Here is a 23077-nt window from a genome sequence, read left to right on the forward strand (position 1 = left end):
GTACAGTAATAAATAATCAAATTTTACAAAATGTTACCAAAATGAACACATAATGTATAAAAGCTAGTTCAGTTTTCAATGTGTTGCCTAATAAATCTGGATCATGTCAATCAAATCGAGGCTTGGTGAGGTTTGTTTTCCCATATGTTGACGTCAGGTTTAAAGCAGGATTTATATGTCAGTTATATGACAGGTTGTGACACCTATATGGCAGGTCATATTGTCTACATCTCCTTGATAGATGTCACCACATAAAGCCTCTCTATATTTCAAGGATTTAGTTGATCTGGGGAAAGATATAATGTTGCAATAGAAAGTTACTCTATAAAACATTGAAAGCACCACTACTAACATTTTCAACTGCTTACATACACATGTTTTGGGATCTTTCTCATAATTGTGGTAACCAATATACCTCCCTAATGAATACTTAAAGTAGGTCTCATAATATACAGTTTACTTTTATTTTCTGTAACCACTTCAGGCGTATATATCCTTACAGTAAGCCCATGATACATTTTAGACTTCTTCATACTAACAGTAACGTAAAATAAATAAAGTTTATTGATACTTACAGAATTCCTCGAAATATATATTATATATATATATTTTTTTACAGTAATCAATATCTCAAGCTCATGAATGCTTATAGTAGGCCCATATTATATTTTAGATTTATTACTTAAGTATATTAATCAGTATGATAGAACTTAGCAACAGGGTTATGAGAAAAGAAACAGAGTACATTTGCTACTTACACAAGGTTATTCTATCATAAACCTCTTGGATCTGTCTTTAGCTGACAGAGGCTTGTCCCTAGTCAGTTGTGTGGGTAAAAAATTTTGTGTTATTGGCGGGGCGTTGCGCGACAATGACCTCAGCTGTGAATGTCTGAAAAACATGTTTTTTTTTTAAAAATCTTTATGCTAAAATCATAATGTTAATCAATATACTATAAAAATAATTAGATGAAATGTTTATCAAGTATTACAAGAAGTAATATTTTCACTATAAATAGCTGATAATGTCTGAAGAAGTTATATTTTCATTTATCTTTCTGGTAAAATGTTAACAATAAATAGTATACTGCAAATTAGAATAAAAGTTTAGCAAGTAAAAAAAATTATCTAAAAAATTTAAGGAAGCATATTGACCAGTGTATTGAATGCCTACAAAAAGTTTTTTCTGTGTTTTTTGAGTGCTTAAATGTGAACCATTTATAAATATTCATTCCATCAATAACTTTAAGATGATATAGATTTTAAATGGGGGTTAAAAGAGGGTGGGTTAATAGTGGTTAATAAAATGATAATTTTCAATTAAAAATTCCTATATTATTCTGTATTTATATAGCTATACTATTTCAAAACTGTTACTTGGATTTTTAAGGTATTTTCCTTAATTGAGATTTAAATATTTAATATGCAAACACAAAAAATTGCTTTACAAAAAAAAAACAATTTTTTTTTGTTAAGTTATTTCTTTAGTAGTAGACATTTTTGAATAAATCATATTAGATGTTGGAAATTAACATTTTTTGTTCAGCCCAAGGGTCATGTAGACTAGTAATTTTACTCTACATTCTAATAATGCAATTTAGTAGGGCTACATCTAGATGTGTTGTCTAATCTGATGACTGATACTGTGATACAGTACAAAAATAAAATATTAGTAACAGGGTAACAGGTTTAGTCAAAAAGCTTGATTCTCTCTATCCATTTATATACATAGGACTATATAAATATAATAATATATTAGTAATTTAAAATTTCGGTTTTATGACATTTAAAATTTTATATTGAAAGAAACACTAGCACACTGCAAACCATACGGTTTCCATTAGGTGTAACTTAATGAGATACAGCTGTCATTTTGTGAGTTCAAAGAGGGAAGTGTTTAAACCCCTCTAACAACCCCACTGCCTAAGCCACTGATTTGGGCAAAGTAAAATCTAGATAACTAATGTTACAATTAATAATCAACAAGAATTACTTGAATCTAAAGCAAACAATGTACACAATTTTATCTTGGCATGTTGAAAGCAGTTTTAATTTGATAGAGAAGTTTTAGCCTGATGTCATAATGAGGGGTCATGAATTCTTACTTTTGGGCATTTTCTTTCTCCACTGTAGGGTCAAGGTTGTTGAAGCTTGAACTCCATTGGCTGATAATTTGATCAATGCTCTGCTGTTTATAATTTACATTGTTGTTACTCAAATCTGATTGGCTGTTACTGTTTCTATAGGAACCGGACTCAGCTTGACTTGGTCTAGGGGTAGGGGAGGTAACTTGCTGGCTGGTTTGTGTAGGAATTTGTATTTCTCTTCTCATGTCTGTGTTCTCATTAGCAGTGTCAGATCTTAATGACGCACTAGGAATAGGAGTTAAATAATGAGGTGAGCTCCTCCCTAGGTGACTTCCCCAGGTGCGGGAGCTTAAAGCTGATGTTGACACCTGGTTGACTGAAGTCACCTGTGATATTGCTATTTTCATCCTGGGGTTCTGTGAGTACTTGGTGACTGACGGGGTCGGTTGCGTACGTGGCGTTATCGGCTCTAGGAGGTTATACGGGTTTAGTTTAGAGGTCAGCGGGAAGATGCTTTTATCCGTGGTGTTATTGTTGTCATCTACATTGTCATGGCTGTCCACAGAGCTAAACCAGCGGATACAAAAACACGCAGCTGGAGTTAAAAAGTTAGGCGGAGCTTAAACATTAGTAAACCTATCAGCTCACACTAAAGCTTAGATGAAATTGTTAAACAAACTTGTGTTAATTTAATCAATCAACACTAGAGATTAAATGTTATGTTAAGATAATAAGAAAAACTTAGTGGAAAATATAACAAGAGTTAGTTACCTTTGATCGTTATAATAATTGTAGCTAGGAAGGGGTTGAGCTATGGAGGTATATGTGTTGGCACCAGTTACTGGTTGGCCAGAGTTGATTTCTTGCAGTTCATCTGAGGAAAAAAAATTCTTATATAAAAACAGTCAACAATTAGAACTAGTATAAACATTGTAGTTTTGACATTTCTTTTGTTATAACATTTTTGGGATATTTTAGTATATCCTGTTACCCTACTTCAATGAAACTATTTAATTTTTTAGAAATAAATTTTAAAACAAAAAAACATATAATTAATCAAAATACCATGAAAAGGTAGACATTTTAAACCACCAATTACAATTCATTTATAACTTTTAATATTTAGATGAATCTAAAATATTAATTTACAATATAACTTGAAGATTTTAATAATAACAATTTGTGTAAAAGGCATTCCAAATTATTTTCAAAGTTAAAAGGCAACTTGGAAGGGAAACATTATTTTTGTTAAAAATAAGCTAACATGGACATGGCATAAAAAGTATTCAAGATGAATCCAAGATAATTTCCTTAAAAAAAAAAGAATGTAAACAATAACTGCAAGCTACCAGCAGCTGGAGTAGGCCTAGTGTAGGTATACAAACTTATCTCATAGTAGGACAGAATTGTGGAGTTCATGATACAAAAAACTTTTTTCAAAAGTTCTGTTAGAGAATGGCTCTAAAAATAATTTACTCAAAGTGATAACTATTAAGCCTTAATAAAATAGTAAGACTAAGGGAGTCAAGACAAAGTAGAGAGTGTGTAATATTAGTAATATTGTTTTACTTGTCCACATTGCGCTTGGAATACAGTTTAGACATTTGTATTGGCAAATAATGTACTTTAATAAATTAATTCTAACAACAAACCAATCCTGCACAGAAGAATTTTGTTAATGTATGAAGATAAGCTGGCAAACATCTAGTAGTAGTGTTAATTAAACACAAGTGTAATTTGTCACTTTAAAAGTTAATAGCAATTTGTTTTTTTTCTCAAACGCTGGTTAAGTAAATACTTACAAAAGGTTGGGTATTTTGTTTGCATGTAGTTGGCTGTTTAGACAAAAACATCTTACAAACTTAAACACAATGATACAAACTTTCCTGTAGATAAGCAAAGTTCCCCTAACAGAGCTAATGATACTTAGGGTAGGTGAAGAAGAGTTAATGTGTTTCTTGGCCTCGGCATGTGAAGGGGTGATGTGATCAGCACTAGGTTCAACTGTTAACTTTACCCGATGTGAGTTAAATACGCATTGGAGCTGGGTGAACTCAAGGGACATCTTACAGACTCAAATCCAACCAAGATACAAACACAAAGAGTTTTGGGTTGGTAGTTGAGTGCTCTACGACTAGACCACACAAACCTTTTTTCTTTTATCTTAAATTATTTTCTACAGAGATTATCAACCTTGTTTTAACGAAATATTTAAAAAAATAATTTAATAAATGATTATTTATAATATCATCTAAGATTTACCTGCATGTGTGTAGCCCACCCTGAAATTAAACCCAGAAGTTGAGCTGTTTGGTCTGCCATAGTTAAGTCTGCTGAGCTGCTGGTTTAAATTTTCTTCAAAGATTGTTTGAAGACCCTGTTCATCAACGTACTGTTTAACAGACAATGTTTTTAAATACACACCTACATACATTAAACATTACAACAGGTATATATTTTGGATTAATTTTTTTTACTAATCTCTAACAGTAATTATAAATAAAATGTAGGGAGTGAACAACAAGCAGGTACTACAACTAGCTGAGTTCAGAGTTTCTTCCAGGCATCTCTTCGGCCCCCCGAAAAAATTTTACCGCCCCCCGAACGAAATGGAATTTATATAATTTATATAGAAAATATATACTTTTAACAGGGTCCGCCCCCCCGAAGAAAGTTTACCGCCCCCCCGAAGATTTCAAATGCCCCCCCCCCCCCGGAGAAAAAAGTCTGGAAGAAACACTGGCTAAGTTGGCTCTGTGGGAGCCCCAACAGTCCAAGAATGGAAAAGATATTCATCCATCAAATAAGGCAAAATATATATTTGAACACAATCATAATGGCTTCAAACAGTTCAGTGCCAACAGTCCAAGAATGGAATAGGCATTCATCCATCAAACACAGTAAAAAGAATATTTGAACACAATCGTAATGGCATCAAACAGTTCAGTTACCTTTATGGACCTGGTGGCTCATAAGGCTGATGAAGTATAAAGCAGTTTACCTTTTTATGAGGGAATAGTGTGGTCAGTTCTCTGCCCAGCCACCTTTACCTCCCCTAGCATGAGCCATGTACCCAGCTGGGTAGATTCAGGGACAACCTATGGACTCAAGTTTACCATCCAACCATGCATCCCAGTAGTCATAGTTAAACAAGCATTCAAAACAATCACCCTGGCAACAACCACACTATGACTCACCAATACTGAAACGTCTTTATCCCCATCTTCTAGCTTTTTTCTGTTTTCCGCAATTTTCTAACGAAAAAAAATTGAATTAATTAGCAATGATTACAATGATGTAACAAACTAAATCATCACAAAATATATCTCAAAGCATTGTGTCAAAACAACATCATATTATAGTTTTAGAACATGGCATTACATGCTGTCAAACTTATTATTTCACTTGTCAAAAACATCTCAATCATAACTGTTTCCATACATAAAATAATGAGTATTTTAATTACATTTTAATTACAAATCACCTACCCTCTAAAAATACCTTTGTTGTCCTAAGAAATACATGAACTGTACTAAAACTACATTCACTGCTTTTTAAAATAATTTAGTGGCCCTTAAAAATACCTGCTGCACTTAAAATATCTTAGCAGCCCTTCAAAAAATATACACTGCCCTTAAAATACCTTCGCTTTCGCTGTCTTTTAAAAAATAGCTGCCTTTTAAAATGAAATCAATTGCCCTTTAAGAAATATACACTGCCCTTATAAATACCTTTGCTGCCCTTTAAGTTCAAGAAATATATACTGCCCTTATAAATACCTTTGCTGCCGTTTCAAAAATATACACTGCCCTTATAAATACCTTTGCTGCCCTTTAAGAAATATACACTGCCCTTACAAATACCTTTGCTGACTTTAAGAAATATACACTGATCTTATAAATACCTTTGCTGCCCTTTAACTTTAAAAAATATACACTGCCCTTATAAATACCTTTGCTGCCCTTTAAAAAATATACACTGCCCTTAAAATACCTTAGCTGCCCTTTAAGAAATATATACTGCCCTTATAAATACCTTTGCTGCCCTCTCCAGAGACCTCTCCTCAGTAAAACATGGCATCCCACCATTGTGACGGCCTTCATACTTGCTGATAAAACCACTGAACTGTCGACCTTTTGGTTTCTCTGATGAGATGTTTGCCTGAGAAATTTTCAATACAATTTAATATATCATTATAATTTAAACTAACAAGATAAAAGACAATTTGTTCCATGATGACATGATCAATGAAATCTAAATTTACTTCCGTGTTCCCTAAATAAAACTAAATGTATATTACAGTTGGTATGTTTTCAATCCTGTTTTGTCTTTCATTCTCAATAAAGATGTGAACTTGAAGATGTGTGTTACCAGCAGTGTTACCTTCTGTGTGTTGTGTTGAGAAGCTAAGTGTCACTCTCTGTGTGTTACCTTCTGTGTGTTAAGTTCAGGAAGATGCATGTTTCCTGTTTTGTGTTAAGTTGCATAAGCTGTGTGTTACCTTGTGTGTGTTACCTGCTGTGTTACCTTCTGTGTGTTACCTGCTGTGTGTTATCTGCTGTGTGTTACCTTCTGTGTGTTAAGTTAAGGAGGCTGTATGGTACCTGCTGTGTGTAACCTATGGTATGTAAAGCTGTGTAAGCGGTGTATTACCTGCTGTGGGAGCTGTACCACATGATGGTCTGTGCTGTCAGGAGCAGCGCTGCTCCCAGCATGCCGTGTGACAGGGGTTAGAAGTGGCAAAGCCTGGATATTGAAAGTGAGCAGTCACTACACACTGGTTAATACCAAACACTACACTTCCACGCCAAAAATTTCAATTATTTTTTTTTACCTTTTTTGATTTCACATAATGTTGCTAAAATGACACAAAGTTATTCATAATGCAGGCTAACAACCTTATTTGATTGCAATGTTTTTCTTTATGTTTTTAAATTTTCAGCGAGACAATTGTTGTAAAACAGTGACTACAGACATGACTGTCTTGTGCTATCAGTTGTTTAATTCTAGGAAGGAGGGAATTAGTAGTGAAATCTAAATACAAGAGAAGGCTACTTTATAAACAACCAACACAAGTCAAACAGATGCATTTTGCATCTTCATTTACAGCATATTTTAAAACTAGTTTCCAAGACAGATTTCCAAGTCTGGACATTTTTTCCCATGGGGATTCCATTCTAACACTTAGTGATATTTTCTTCTCTTCACTGCATGTCTCATGATGTCTGATCCATCCCCAGTTAAGGTTTTTTGATATCTTCATCTAAAGGCTGGTCTCTTATACTGTCTAATATATTTTTGGGTTATTTTATTTTATGAAAGCTTTGTAGGTATTTTTTGTGTAGGACTTTAGCCTGGTGTTTGATTTAGTGACTCTCCAGTAATCTTAGCCATACTTAAGTACTGCCTTCACATTTGCATGTTGGATTCTTCTCTAGCTCTTGAGGGATAGAATGATGAAATTACATTTCAGGTGAAATCAGGTCTTATTGATAAAAAGTTCCTTTCTTGATGGTCTATGGGGCAAGTGAAATAGATTTCATCTGTGACCTCGGCATATAAAGGGACAGTGTAGTCAGCACTATGTCCAGCTGCCTTTACTTTCCCTAACTTGAGTTTTGTATTTATCAGTGCTGGGTGGACTCAGGGACATTCTACTGACTTGGACCCTGATTCAAACTTGAGACTTTTGAGTTAGAAGTCTAGCGCTCTACCACTAGGCCACATCATCCCACATCATCTTCATCTCCTCCCCTTTATCTGTGTTTACAGCAATTCCCAGATATGTTAATTTGATTATTGTATTTCTCCATTTAGCTGTACGGGCAGGTCCTGGTTGTTATAGATTGTAATGACCTCTGCTTTACTCCTGTTGATTTTAAGTCCTACTTTAAAGGCTTCATCAGATAGTCATATCACTTTTGCTTGAGCATATTGTTGTTTGTAAAATAGGAGGCAGACATTATCTACAAATATAGGATCTCCCCACAATTGTTTTCTAAATCCATAACAGCTATGTTGGATATAAAGTTTTTCACTTTTAAAGGATGCTCTATACACCCTGTAAAACTGGCTTAATATAAAAATCAAATGAAGTATCAAAATTTTGATACATTTGTCAATTTTCAAAATTCAGGCATGAAATTTATAACATTTAAAATAAAATGGTGCACTAGTTATTATATCAGTAACATCAGGTTTATATTTTTTTTTTAAAAGTGCTTTCATTGTAGTAAAAACAAATAAGAATCTTCTCTCACAGAAAGAAACATTTAAGTTACATTTTAGTCAGTTTTGTGAAGACAAACAAATGCATCAATTATTTTATAATTACAATCTAAACAAAGCCCTACATATTATTCAATTTTTAATTAATTCAATTTATTACATCATTGTTTAATAAGGTAATTTTTTAGCATATTACAATGTTAAAATACGGTTAGAACAGTATCATGTTGAAATGTACTTGAGTTGGTTACTAAGTTTATAATATTTTTCTTTTTTAAATTTTTATATGATTGTTATTAACAGCAACTTTAAAAAAAAAAGACCATTGTGACTACTGATGCTACCACTGAAAAAAATCTTTTATTAATATAATTACGTCCCATGTATGAATTTTATTACAGCAAGGGAATCAATCTGTAATTGCATTCCAAAATTAATTATTAATAAATAACAAATTCTAATGTGAAAATACAAAAATGAAAATCAACTTTTCCTATTTACAATAAATATGGGACATGTTAATATGTTTTGAATAATTCACTATTTTTAAAATTCACATATTATTTGTTTTGAGTTTAAATAAAAACAGCTAGCAGTGAAGATAAACTTAATTAGTAGATATTTAAAATTTGTTATTTAACTTGTGTTTGTGTAGTTTTAAGAAGGCAGTAGCAATTATTTTAATTTAAATTAATCCTTTGACAGTAAAATCTTAAACTCCCTACAATCAGTTGCAAAAAATGTAATTCAAAAGTCAATAAGTGTAAAACAAATCTGAAGTGAATGAGCAGGTTTTGCATGATGGAATGTGCTGATGAGAGTGGGGTACTGGGAAGGAGCCAAACAGTTTTAAGTTTTTAAGTAAATTGCAGTTAGATAAGGTTCAGAAAATGTTGCATTTACAAATCCACAACACAGTTGGCAATGTGCCTAATGCTTGAGTCAGGATAGTTTCTACAAAGTAGTATGACTAAAGTAGTATGACTAAAGTAGTATGACTAAAGTAGTGTGACTAAAGTAGTATGACTAAAGTAGTATGGCTAAAGTAGTGTGACTAAAGTAGTATGACTAAAGTAGTATGACTAAAGTAGTGTGACTAAAGTAGCGTGACTAAAGTAGTGTGACTAAAGTAGTATGACTAAAGTAATATGACTAAAGTAGTATGACTAAAGTAGTATGACTAAAGTAGTATGACTAAAGTAATATGACTAAAGTAATATGACTAAAGTAGTATGACTAAAGTAGTATGACTAAAGTAGTATGACTAAAGAAGTGTTTCTTTGAGACTTTTTTGTTTGGGGAGAAGAGGGTATTTGTAACTTTCAGGTAGAGTGGGAGGCAGTCTTATAATCTCCAGGGGATGGTGGATATTGGACACTGACAAAAATATATTTTCTCTATATAAATTCTATATTTTTTTATATTTAGTCATTGGGACGTTGGATGTGCTAAGGTAGAGATACCTGGAAGAAAAAGTGTCGGCTGCTGTGCAATGTTTAAATTTCAAACACACAGGGATTGTGACAAGAAAAAAATAACTTACAGAGAGTGACTTGCCCTTGCTCTCTTCAGAAGTTTTCTTCTCTGAAACTGTGATGCCATTCCTCAGAAGCTCTTTGTCCCTCTGCTTTTTTGTTCTTTTCTTCTTTTTCCTAGGCTTGGGGTCAGGGGGTTTCATCTCTGCGTCAGACTCGCTGTCACTGTCACTTGAACTGTCAATGACAGGATGGATGAAAAATTTTACTTCTTTGTAACTATAGGCTAACACAAGTTTATTTTATTTACATACAGAGTTTCTTCCAGGCATCTCTTTGGGGGGGGGGGGGGCTTTGCGCCCACCCCCCGAAAAAATTTTACCGCCTCCCCGAACGAAATTAAATTTATATAATTTATAAAGAAAATATATACTTTTAAGAGTGGTCCAAAAATGATGTAAAAATTATTGGTGATAGGGGTGATTTTGATGTCAATGTGGGACAAAGGGGAAAAATGGAATGTTCAGAAGGGTACGTCCTTACACCTTTGCATTAAATTTTGTTAACTGAAGCTTTATATCATTATGTTTGACTTCTTATGGAAGCAAAACAATTTAAAATAAAAACTTGATGGCGAATGCTGAAGTGATTGATAAATTAAAGTTAACAAGTATTATTATGCTAAAAATAAAATAATTCTAAATTCTAAATAAATTTTATTTTTTTATTTTTTTTTGTCTAGGAGAAACATGATAAACAGAAAGAATGGCAACACAACTAGTTAAATACACCAGTTTAACTGCTGAATAACATCAGCCTCTATATGACTTAATGTGATGGGTTAGCCTAAGTGGAAGAGCGCTAGGCTGCTAATCAAAAGGTCTTGAGTTCCAATCTGGGTCCAAGTCAGTAGAAAATCCCTGAGTACACCCACTTCATGTTAGGGAAAGTAAAGTTGGTGGGAAAAGTGCTGACCACACCTTACCTTCATATGCTGAGGTCAAACACATATGAACTCTACTTCATCTGCCCAATAGAACTCTAGGGTTAAGATTAGAATTGCTATACAACCAATTAAAGCCACCAATGTAACTGCATACTTAGACTCCTGACAGACACAAGTCTCTGTATAACTTCCGTTAGTGTCTCACAACCAAGCATTACTACAGGCTACATCTACTAAACACATCAATCTAACCACACATACTCAGACTCCTGAATGGCGTCTGTAACATCCAGCTGTGCCAGAAAACCCAGACAGTCATCGATGCTCTGACCCCCAGACATCATGTCCATCATGTGCATGACGTCATCTTTGGTGTACAGCTGCTCCGTCTGCTTGCCCTCGCCGGTCAGATTTGAGCCGCTGTCCCCAGTGTCCCGGGGTGTGTTGAGCAGAGACAGCAGGGCACTGGACCATTTTTCTGTGGACTCTCCTGCTTGACCCAGCAAACGCTCTTCTTCTGAATTGTTTAAAAAAATATTTCACAAAAATGTAGTCACACATTAATTTTAAAATCACAGTCTATTTTTTGGTGTATATTTTAAAACAATTTTTGTTAAAAAAATTTAATGTTTAAATTTTAAAAACTTTTATAAATCTAAAACTGTACTGTAACACATAAAATGAGTTTATTGCAGTTTTGTAAATTGTAGGCCTAATGAAACTAATTAACTTATCAACACTTTTTAAAAACTCTGATACGTTCATAGTTTAATATTTAAATAGTCATATTTATGCATATGAATATAGATAGGCCTATATCTGGATCTTTTAGTTTTAGAAAGGAAATGCCTAACATTTTCAATTTTTTAATTGATTTTGAAGTTTCCTTTTCAGCTTATATTCAAAGTAGTAAATAATTAGTAACAAACATGTAAAACAAACCTTTGACTTGATCTGTTGAAGAAGTTTCTGGCTCAATGAGACCTTTAGATGCCAGGATTTGTCTAGTGACTACCCTGGTCAAGTCTCTCACTGTAGCTGTGTGCAGCCTGCAAAGATGAGACCAGTAGAGAACACACATGTAAATGATGGAGTTTTAAAAATACTACAATAAGATAGTGCTATTGCCGAGTGTTATATTAAAGATTATCACAATTAAAAATGCATCATCGCACTATCGTTAGCTATTCCAACTCGTTTTCTTGTAATAAGCAGTTTGCCGTTTGTCATCCCACTTTCCTTAAGCTTTTAATAAGACAGTTATTCTCCTTCCCATAGTTTATATATATATAATAGTAGAGTCAATTAAGCTCGTGAAGTACAGGACGGTGCAATTAGATATAGAACATAGATATCTTCTGTTAACTAAGTAGAACATTACAGAGTCCACCAGAAATGGGTACCTGACAATTGTTAGGGAAAGTAAAGGCTGCTGTGTATAATGCTGACTTGAGTATCCCTTGATATGCCTACATCACTGAAACAGGTGAACTCTACTTCACCCACCCCATCGACTTTCAGGTTTGAAGTAAGCCAGCCAACCACCAATACTTTCCTTAACTTGTAATAAGAGTCCCCTTCTCATATCTTGTAATGAAACAGTTAACCCCCCTCTCTCCTACTTACTCTTTATTTTCCTGGACTTTCTGATAATCCAAGACAACCTCAGCCAAAACTTTCCCCATCTCCATGAAGTCCAGGATGTTAAAATGGCGACCATTCGACCTGAATACATTAACAGCTATTTCAATGAAGTTTGTTTAGACAAAGTTTAAAAAAAAGAAAAAAAAAAGATCTGTTTATGATCTTTTTAATTCAATCTGCTAAATTTCAGTTATATTTTTATTTTTTTAGTTAAACAAAAGGTGTTTAAAATTCAAGTAACAACACTCAAAAATAAACAGAAACCTATTTAAAACACTTGCTGTTTTGATATTTTTTTTTAGTGTTATAGTATTTGTGCATGGTGAGGATTTAAAAAAAAAAAGATATTACTGTTCTTGTTTTGACCAGTAATCTAGGCTTGATAATACATTATAGGTTAAAAACAACAACAACAGCATTTAGATACTTGTAGTTGATTTTTTGTTTTGTTTCGCTTTATGCTGTGTTATTAACAGTCACTGTTAGTCATGCATTTTACTCAAAGACAGTGATTGAAACAAATGTGAATAATCTTCCAAATAGTATATTACTGGGACAATGTGGTTAGAGAATAGTGTGCACAACTGCTAGTCCAAATATCTTGTATGCCAAGTTTTAAAGGTACACATGTAAGCTACCGCAACTGCCCTATTAACAGCCCAGTCCACAATTATCAACTTCCATATTGACAGTCAAGTCAAAAAGTTTTTACAGTGAAGTCCAACATTATCAACTTCTATATTGAGAGTCAAGTCCTAGATCTATATTGTAATTTGATGTTTTTCATCATTGATTTACCTTTCTATCCATAGATTTACCTGTCTATGTACGCATAAATATACCTGTTTTTATATGCATAGATTTACCTGTCTAGGTATGCATAGATTTACCTGTCTATGTATGCATAGATTTACCTGTCTATGTATGCATATATTTACCTGTCTATGTATGCATAGATTTACCTGTCTATGTGTGCATAGATTTACCTGTCTATGTATGCATAGATTTACCTGTCTATGTATGCATAGATTTACCTGTCTATGTGTGTTCCACTGAAGGTTGCCTCTAAGGTAAAACTGTTAAAGATTTTCATCTGCCTCCACATAACCACTCGACCAGTCGACTCCTTACACTTCCTGATGCTGAACTTGCAGGATGTGAAATGGAATTTTTCTGGGCTCTGTGGGTCAGTATACAGAATAATTAGGCATCCAATTAAATCTAATGTAATGTCAGATTGCATTGTCTTTATGTCTTGACCCACGTGTCAACGTTGAACCGGATCTGTCAGTTACATAAAAGCTTGTAAAAATACAGATATTTTAAACCGATTGCCAGAACAAATAGAAGTTTTTTCTGGGCTCTTGGTAGAGTAGGCCTATACCTACATATTTGCCATAAACAAATGAGTTTTTTTCTTGGCTCTGGGCAAAGAAGACCCAAATAGTTGCCAGAACAAATGGAAATTTTCCGGTCTCTGGGTAATATTTCACCATAGGTGTCATACTTAAAGGACCATGCTTTTTATCAATTATTTTTTATCTCTTCTAGACCCCACTTCTAAAATGACATCACTTCTTTTTAGCCTACAACACTGCTCAAAACTGCTGTTATTAAGTTTTTGTAAAAAATCAAGTTTTTTCTCAAAAATTGTCTGAGCTAGGTCAGCATATGGTATATTAATTAATTTATATTACACGTTACAAAAAAGTTTTCTAAACTGCAATAAAATGGCTGAAATTAAGTTTCTAACATTACTTTTTGTAAATACACAAGCGTGACATACACTATCTGACCTCCCCCCCCCCCATCACATAACAAAACATTACAACACCTCTCCCCTTAGGAGCAGGGTATCCTTTATGGATGACCCCATATATTAACACATGTTGCAACACCAAATACCCAGTCAGCACACATATATTGGCCCAATATTGGCTAAACATTGGTTACCAATATTGGCTACATCTTGGTGCAACATTGGCTTAACCTTGGCGAAACATTGGTAGTGAAACTCGGCATGATGTTGGCGCAATGTTGGCACAATATTGGCTATATCCCGGCTACATATTGGCCCAACATTGGCTAGATCTTGGCCAAATATTGGCTATATCCCGGCTACATATTGGCCCAACATTGGCTATATCCCGGCTACATATTGGCCCAATATTGGCTACATCTTGGCTCAATATTGGCTATATCTTGGCCCAATATTGTCTATATCATGGTTACATCTTGGCCCAATATTGGCTACATCTTGGCTCAATAATGGCTATATCTTGGCCCAATATTGGCTATACCTTGGCTCATCCTGTATTATATCCTGGCTACATCTTGGCCCAATAATGGCTATATCTCGGCTATACCTTGGCTCAGCCTGTATTATATCCTGGCTACATCTTGGCTCAAATTTTTATTTTTAGCATACAAAAAGATCCATTCTCATATCAGTCATAATATTTACAAAGGTAATTTCAAAATGTGAAAGAAATTTTAATCAAAATGTAGTAAAGCAGCAATACATACACAAGAACTGCTCATCTATTAAAATCTGTATTATACCATCCATTCAATTGTAAGAAAATTATAACTATACTATAAAGTATTGATTGAAAAAGAATATGTAAATAATAGTGTAGTAACTTTCATTTTGACTTTTATACAAACAAATTAAAACAAATATACAAAACATTTTCATATAATGTAACAGATGTTAAGCAGGCCTACAGTTTAAATTAAACTAATGTAAAAACTTAATTTACTGTACAAGAATACAGAAGCTGTCTTGTACTATGATACGTAAACATAACATTAAAAATAAAAAGTATAAAATATTTGTCTAACAACATTTAATTGCATAGCTCGTTTAAGTATTCTAATTAAGGTTTACATTTTAATGCTGGACCAGTCTGCCTTGTCCATAAATAACAGAACGAAAATATGTTCAGGATATCTAGATTATAATTGTGGTTAAATAGTTTTGAAATGAATGCCATTGTGTATACAAAATGTACAATCTTTCAAAAGACAGATGGTTCGAGGGTTTATACGCATTGTGTAGAACAGGAATATCACTGCGATATTCAATAAATGTTTTTTTGTCTCGAGTATGAGGTATTTAATTATAGTAAACTGAATATATATTAATTTACTTCATTAATTAGAAATAAATATCACCAGCAGAAGTATGGTCAATACAAATGTTGCAAGCTTTTTTCAGATTGTACAGTGAAACTAAATAATGAAAGAAATTTGCAACTAATTCTTTAAAGAAAAAAATGTCAATTGTATATTTCATTTAGGGCATTAAATCTACACTAAACATACATACAATGCCAACTTAAATTATTATATTATTACAAAAGGAAACAATTTATTAATTTAAAATCAGCATTGTTCTTAGACTATTTTGGTAAGAGCATCTTTTCTTTTCGTTAAGCACTTAAATGCAATATGTATTAAACTGTTAACCTGATCCATCTGATCAAATTTTTTTTTTTAAATCTGATCTAAAATTATTACGAAAATCACTGTTGTCCTCATTCTTGTGGACCCTTGTGGAGCTGAGAGACACAACCACACCTCTCTATTTTTATACTTGGTTTTAGGAGATTCCCCAAAGTTGTGTCCATAACACTCTGCCTGCTTGTGTTTTGTTGGTTTCTGATATTTTCCATGTTTGTTTTGGATAACAAACTTTCTCTTTCCTTTGGGATTCAAATCCAATAAAAGCCTGGTTGTTGATTTGTGCAAGGTATGTCATAATCCATCCACATTCTAAAAAAGAAAAGTTACACACTAAAAGTCATTTATGAAATAATTACAACCATACACTGCTCATTTTGCACTAAATTTATTATGTTTATTTTATTTTGCACTGCACTGAACATACAACAAGAAGCCCCTAACATCATGTTTGCTACCTTGTAACGATATATTATATAGGTATAAAGACTGGTGGTCTGGGGTGTTCATGCTACCCAGGTAACACTTATACTGCATATATATATATATATATATATATATATATATATATATATATATATATATATATATATATATATATATATATATATATATATATATATATATATAAACAAAAGTGAAAAAAAAGACCTGGTAATAAAAAAAATAATAGTATGTATATAAATATTATAAACCCCTTACCCTATGTCTCTGAGTTAAGAAGGTGCCAGACAATTTTTGAGCAATTTCATCAACTTTATTAATTCAGTAATTGAACGATTAGACCCTTCAGAGTGACCCAGAAGTAATGCTTGTGGTCTGAAATTATTTTACTAATATCAGTAAAGGCATTAACTACACATGCTGATCATTACATGTAAGCAAAAATTACTAAATGAAAATTATTATTCACTTTGAAACAATGTAAACTTACAGTTGTTAAGTGTTAAGAACATTTAGTCATTTTCTGGTGTAGCCAGTATTTGGTGAAGTATCAAGCAGTGGGGACCTTATAATTTATTAAAGATTGATATATCTCCAGTGGGCTGATTGATATACACAACACCTGGAGGCCTGAAAATAAATGGCATTCTTAGTTATTAAATATAATAATAAAATGAGTGAGTGATACAATAAATGATAGCCAGATTAGATACTAATTTTTAAGTATCTCTGTTTATTTGATCTCTGTATATAAAGGATTGTGTAGTCAACACTATATCTAGCCACCTTTTTTATTTCATAGTCTTAAATTGGGTATATATCAGACTTAGGTGAACTGATGAATGTACTACTAACTTGGCTTTATGTTTAGCAATAGTGTCCTCAACCATTTGCCTACTCTGTCCTCTATATGATAATATGAGTAGTGTTGATCATTAAGTATGGCTTACTAATAGTACCATCTTATCGCTGTTGGTCATGAAATTAAGTGTTGCTCTGAGGTCTCCACACTACTATTTACACAACTTACATGTTATTCATCAAAACATGCATTAGACTGGAATCCCCAGGGAAAAAGGGGGGTGGGCCGGCCAAGGAAAACATGGAAGAGAACGGTTGAGGAGGAGGCGAAAACAGCTGGGCTCTCATGGGCACAGATTAGAGGAGCAGCCCAAAACCAAGTCCGTTGGAGATGTGTGGTTGCAGCCCTTTGCTCCCCAGGGGCCACAAAGGAGTGATGATGATGACATCTTATTCTCCCATAGGGAGCTGTAACAGTAATAGAAATTTGAATGACAATCTTGAATCAATTTAGAATTCTAGTTGACTAATTTTTTTCAAAATTAATACCTATCAAAATACACTGTTTAACATGTAGAAATTTGTTCTATAATTGTGTCTACTGTTCCTCTCTCTCTCTCTCTCTGAATTAATTATTAAAGACAGTTTCAAATCCTTACACAAATAGGCCTAGAACAATAAAATTAAGTTTTTTTAAAAAGTTAAAGTGAATGATTATTTATTAATTTATAAACATTTAAGCCCCCCCCCCCCCCTTTCCCTGTGCGTGATAATTATACCTAAAGTTGAAAACCAATAAATACATCGATCTATCAATAATCAATATAGATCTAACCCCAAACGTACTTGCATACTTTTCAATACAAAAAAAAAGTGCTGTCAAAATTAACCGCCCTCTGATTACGATTTTTAGTTATTTAGTATTATTAGAATCTAGATCTATCTAGATCTATCATAAAGGAGATTATTGTAAAATGTAATTATAGCCTAATGCCAAAATAAACAGAATATAGACTCTAGTATTATTAATATATAGATCTAGACTAGATCTAGATCTAGGCTCATTTTATTACCTCAAATAAACTACCTTTTATAACTTTTATTTGATGACTTAGGCCCATAAAGTTAAAGTTTCCAACAAAAAAATACGAGTTTTCCAGATTCTGCATAAATACAGTTATACTACTTCTCACTGTTGAACTAAAATGGCTACAGTGGGCCTACCTGTTTTACTGTGACTGGATACAAAGTCTTTTGTTAAGAAAAATGGCGCAGGACCGGGATGCTGGCTTGCGAACAATAGGAAGGAATGTGAACAAAGGGACAATGGGCGACAGGGGGCCGGTGGCAGTAGCGCACACAATTTTAAAAAGATTAACAAAATGTTTAACACATGCAACGTAGTCTGTTATTGATGCTATGTTTACATTAGAGCATGATATTAAAAGATAAATTAATTTTAGTTAACATATATTAAGTTTAACAAGCATATTTAACTAAAATTTCTGCAGTGAATCCATAAATCAGTGTAATCTTGGCAGCCAAGGTAAAAACGGTTAAATATCAAGGTATCAAGGGATGCAAGCATGTACAAATCTTGGCTGTACCCTGGCGTAAGCTTGTCCAATGTTTGGCCATGATTACAACATTGGGCCAAGGTTGGGCCGACCCTGGTATTACATACTGTGTTAGCTGGGTAGACTGTTGTCTGTAGATCATTTAACAAACATTTTAACAGAGCAAGATATGGATTGAGAAGACAGTTTTATCATTTATGACATGAACTGTCTGAACTGGTTAGGTGATTACAAAGGGAATGTCAGAAATGTTTTGTCAGTTATAACAGGAACTGTAATCAAGGCTTCATTAATTACCAAAGCATGTATTGAACAGCATAATGGACAAAGAGAGATGTAGTTTTATTTTAACATCAGGCTTTGACTCGGACCTACTTCACTGGTGTCTACATTGTTAAACTGATTAACTATTCGATGTAGTGCTCTATTGGCTCAGTAGGAAATGTGCATAATCTAAAAATATAAATTCCATTTCGTTCGGGGAATGGGGGGGGGGGGGGAGTAGACGGTAGACTTTCTTCGGGCCGAACTGATGTCTGGATAAAACTCTCTTCTACACAAACACCCAACCACCTAATTGCCTACACACACATCTTCCGACACACCCACCAAAAAATCTACCTACCCACGAACCCACCAACTAATCCACCTACCTACCCGTGTATATATATATATATATATATATATATATATATATATATATATATATATATATATATATATATATATATATATATATATATATGTATATATATATATATGTATATATATATATATGTATATATATATATATATATATATATATATATATATATATATATATATATATATATATATATATATATATATATTGATATATTGGGTAGGTAAGTAGGTAGGTATGTAGGTAGGTATCTAGGTAGGTAGGTACGTAGGTACGTAGGTAGATATAGGTACATCATGATGAAATAATATTAAATACATAATGATTATGATATGTGTTTTATCAGGGTATTTTTGTGCGAATGAATGTTGGTGCGAGAGATATAGCGAATGCATGTTTGATGACTCGGAAGAAAGAGAGTGAAGTTTTGCGATAGAAACGGGTTGTTATAGAATGCAAGCTTGGGACTAGGGAGCATGTACGAGATACTCCGTGTAATGCCAATATCAAGGATAGTTTTATGTTTATTTATACGAGAATAGTCGTTGAATAAATAGTGAACATGAAAAAAATAGACGTTGTGTCAAGCGATTATCACCTGTATCATGGTGATGTGAATGAACATGTTAGTGGTATGCTTTAAGTGGTAGTATATCGCGTCAGGTCAAACACAACACTCTCACAGCAGCCCTAACAATCATATATAAATGTGTCATCTAGTCCTTATAGGTGTTTGTGCGAAAATTTCTCTTTGTGCATTTTTCGGTGTGCACACTTTTCTGTGTGTACTTTTTTCTGTTTGAGTTTTTTTTTCTTTTTTTGCGCTTTTTTCCGTTGCGCTTTTTTCAGTTTGCGTTTTTTTCCGTTTGCGCTTTTTTCTGTGTGCGCTTTTTTCCGTTTGCACTTTTTTCCGTTTGCGCTTTTTTCCGTTTGCGCTTTTTTCTCTTTGCGCTTTTTTCTGTTTGCGCTTTTTTCCGTTTGCGCTTTTTTCCGTTTGCGCTTTTTTCCGTGTGCGCTTTTTTCTCTTTGCGTTCTTTTCCGTTTGCGCTTTTTTTCCCTTTGCGCTTTTTTCCGTTTGCGCTTTTTTCTCTTTGCGCTTTTTTCTGTGTGCGCTTTTTTCTGTTTGCGCTTTTTTCTGTTTGCGCTTTTTTCTCTTTGCGCTTTTTTCTGTGTGCGCTTTTTTCTCTTTGCGCTTTTTTTCCGTGTGCGCTTTTTTTTCTTTGCGCTTTTTTCCGTTTGCACTTTTTTCTGTTTGCACTTTTTTCTGTGTGCGCTTTTTCTGTTTGCGCTTTTTTCTCTTTGCGCTTTTTTCTGTGTGCGCTTTCTTCTCTTTGCGCTTTTTTCCGTGTGCGCTTTTTTCCGTTGCGCTTTTTGTTTTGCGCTTTTTTCCGTTGCGCTTTTTTCCGTTGCGGTTCTTTCTGGGAACAGGCTGTAAGACCCGCATTGATGGTTATTTCTTTGTTTATCAATAAAAAAAAATTATACATGCAGTAGAGTTTCAAAAAATTCAATTTGTTAAGCTTTATGTATGACAAAGTGTGGCCTGAAAGTGGCGGGGCCATTGTGTTAGAAGAAATTAATATTGCAACGGCACACACAAACTTAAGGTTTAAATTGACCTTAACAGACATGAGCCAGGGGAACATTCTCTCAGCTATGAAAGCCCTGGCTGTTCCTATGGCTGTCTTGTCCCCATCAGCAGATGTGTTGTTCCCATACATGAAGACATTGGGTTTCCTACTGTGTCCGTGTAGGTCACAGTACAGAGCAATCTAAAGGGAGGTAAACAGTGGCATTTTATTTTGTAGTTAAATGGCTATTGAAAGGGAGATAAACTATATCTCATCATTTTTTTTAGTTACAATAAGTAATACCTCAACATTTTTTTTTAAATGTTTAAAAAAAAAAAAAAAAAAAATTCATAAAAAAAAAATTGTATGCCATCATGCGTTTGTATTTTAATAACCGATTTTAATAAGAAAATATTGTAATTGTAACATACTGGAACCATAACATAACTAACTGAAACTTTTCTAATAATTATTAACTACTTGTTTCCCCACTAATTTAGTGGTTTAAAAATAGTCATTGTAAAACATAAGTAAATACATGACATATATTCAATTAGATAAGTCTTAGTGGACACATACTTAGTATCAACAGTGACCTTTACCTTTGTAACAAATATAGCTATACACATACCTGCTGTCAATTATTTTAACTAACATCATTTAAAGTCACACAGCTCACCTAACATCATGTAAAGACAGACAACTCACCTAATATTTGATAAAGGCAGACAACTCACACGATATAAAGTAAAACAACTCACCTCATGAGTCTTAGACAGCTCCTCCACCAGTTTCTTCAAGTGCCAGACCGTGGGAAAGTTTTCCCGTCTGGGGTGTCTGTAATTTCTGTTCAAGTCTCTGGCGGCTAACGAGCAACGATAATTTCCTACAATCACCCCATCGGGGTTTGTCATGGGAATTATTTTAAAGATAAATTTATCTCTCAGTTCCTGGAAATAAAAATGTACAGAGCAAAAGTTTAGATAAATAAAATGGATGAGATTAAAATATAAAAATTAACTTGAAATAAGTAAATCAAATTATATGTATATATTTGATCCTGAAACTAATTTGCTTTGATCTTTTATTAACATTTTAAATGAGAGTAAGATAATTTATTCAGTTATGAAAATTTAAGTAGATTCAACATGTTTTTTCAGGAAAGGTGACTGTCAGTTACTTGTAAAAACTTATTTTGAACAAGAGCTCATATAATAAGGTGAAATTATAATTTTACCAGGGATGAAAGTACACATTTAAATGAAACGAGGTATACTTTTATTAAAGATGATGGTTTTTCCTAGTTTTACCTGAGAGGAAGATATACTTTTAACTGAGATGAAAGTATACTTTCACCAAAGACAAAGATATACTTTTAACTGTAATGAAAGTATACTTTCACCAAAGACAAAGATATACATTTACCTGAGATGAAAATATACTTTCACCGAAGACAAAGATATACTTTTACCTGAGATGAAAGTATACTTTCACCAAAGACAAAGATATACTTTTACCTGAGATGAAAGTATACTTTCACCAAAGACAAAGATATACTTTTACCTGAGATGAAAGTATACTTTCACCAAAGACAAAGATATACTTTTACCTGAGATCAAAGTATACTTTCACCAAAGACAAAGATATACTTTTACCTGAGATCAAAGTATACTTTCACCAAAGACAAAGATATACTTTTACCTGAGATGAAAGTATACTTTCACCAAAGACAAAGATATACTTTTACCTGAGATGAAAGTATACTTTCACCAAAGACAAAGATATACTTTTACCTGAGATGAAAGTATACTTAAACCAAAGACAAAGGTATACTTTTACCTAAGATGAAAGCATACTTTCACCAAAGACAAAGGTATACTTTAACCTGAGATGAAAGTATACTTTCAACAAAGACAAAGGTATTCTTTTACCTGAGATGAAAGTATACTTTCACCAAAGACAAAGGTACACTTTCACCTGAGATGAAAGTATACTTTCACCAAAGACAAAGGTATACTTTAACCTGAGATGAAAGTATACTTTCACCAAAGACAAAGGTATACTTTTACCTGAGAAGTAAGTATACTTTCAACAAAGACAAAGGTATTCTTTTACCTGAGATGAAAGTATACTTTCACCAAAGACAAAGGTACATTTTAACCTGAGATGAAAGTATACTTTCACCAAAGACAAAGAT

At 33.3% G+C, this 23077-nt stretch overlaps 1 protein-coding gene and 1 long non-coding RNA gene across 3 annotated transcripts in view; both read right to left on the minus strand.

The window, feature by feature from the left end:
- Positions 1 to 161: 161 nt before the first annotated feature.
- Positions 162 to 23077, minus strand: part of LOC131955367 (cytosolic carboxypeptidase 2) — an 84794-nt gene continuing 61878 nt past the window's right edge. Inside the window, exons 13-27 of the mRNA XM_059319488.1 lie at positions 21642 to 21830; positions 20929 to 21081; positions 13414 to 13559; positions 12362 to 12460; positions 11678 to 11784; positions 10997 to 11252; positions 9858 to 10068; positions 6740 to 6832; positions 6122 to 6247; positions 5284 to 5340; positions 4349 to 4478; positions 2858 to 2960; positions 2105 to 2653; positions 759 to 891; positions 162 to 286 (exon numbers count right to left, since the gene is read on the minus strand). Coding sequence (XP_059175471.1) covers positions 765 to 891; positions 2105 to 2653; positions 2858 to 2960; positions 4349 to 4478; positions 5284 to 5340; positions 6122 to 6247; positions 6740 to 6832; positions 9858 to 10068; positions 10997 to 11252; positions 11678 to 11784; positions 12362 to 12460; positions 13414 to 13559; positions 20929 to 21081; positions 21642 to 21830 — 2346 coding nt within the window. The 3' untranslated portion in view covers positions 162 to 286; positions 759 to 764. The remainder of the gene's footprint in view (positions 287 to 758; positions 892 to 2104; positions 2654 to 2857; positions 2961 to 4348; positions 4479 to 5283; positions 5341 to 6121; positions 6248 to 6739; positions 6833 to 9857; positions 10069 to 10996; positions 11253 to 11677; positions 11785 to 12361; positions 12461 to 13413; positions 13560 to 20928; positions 21082 to 21641; positions 21831 to 23077) is intronic.
- On the minus strand, positions 14861 to 17311 carry LOC131955363 (uncharacterized). 2 transcript variants are annotated; one of them, XR_009388835.1, is made up of 4 exons: positions 17144 to 17311; positions 16779 to 16918; positions 16547 to 16663; positions 14861 to 16156 (listed from the first exon to the last, which is right to left on the minus strand). It is a non-coding gene; the product is annotated as an uncharacterized LOC131955363 (long non-coding RNA). The 2 variants fall into 2 exon arrangements; XR_009388834.1 differs by having other exon boundaries at positions 16779 to 17311.

Source organism: Physella acuta, unplaced genomic scaffold (assembly GCF_028476545.2).
Source record: "Physella acuta isolate Inbredline_101_S28 unplaced genomic scaffold, ASM2847654v3 ptg001064l, whole genome shotgun sequence".
In the NCBI taxonomy this organism is placed as follows: domain Eukaryota; kingdom Metazoa; phylum Mollusca; class Gastropoda; family Physidae; genus Physella; species Physella acuta.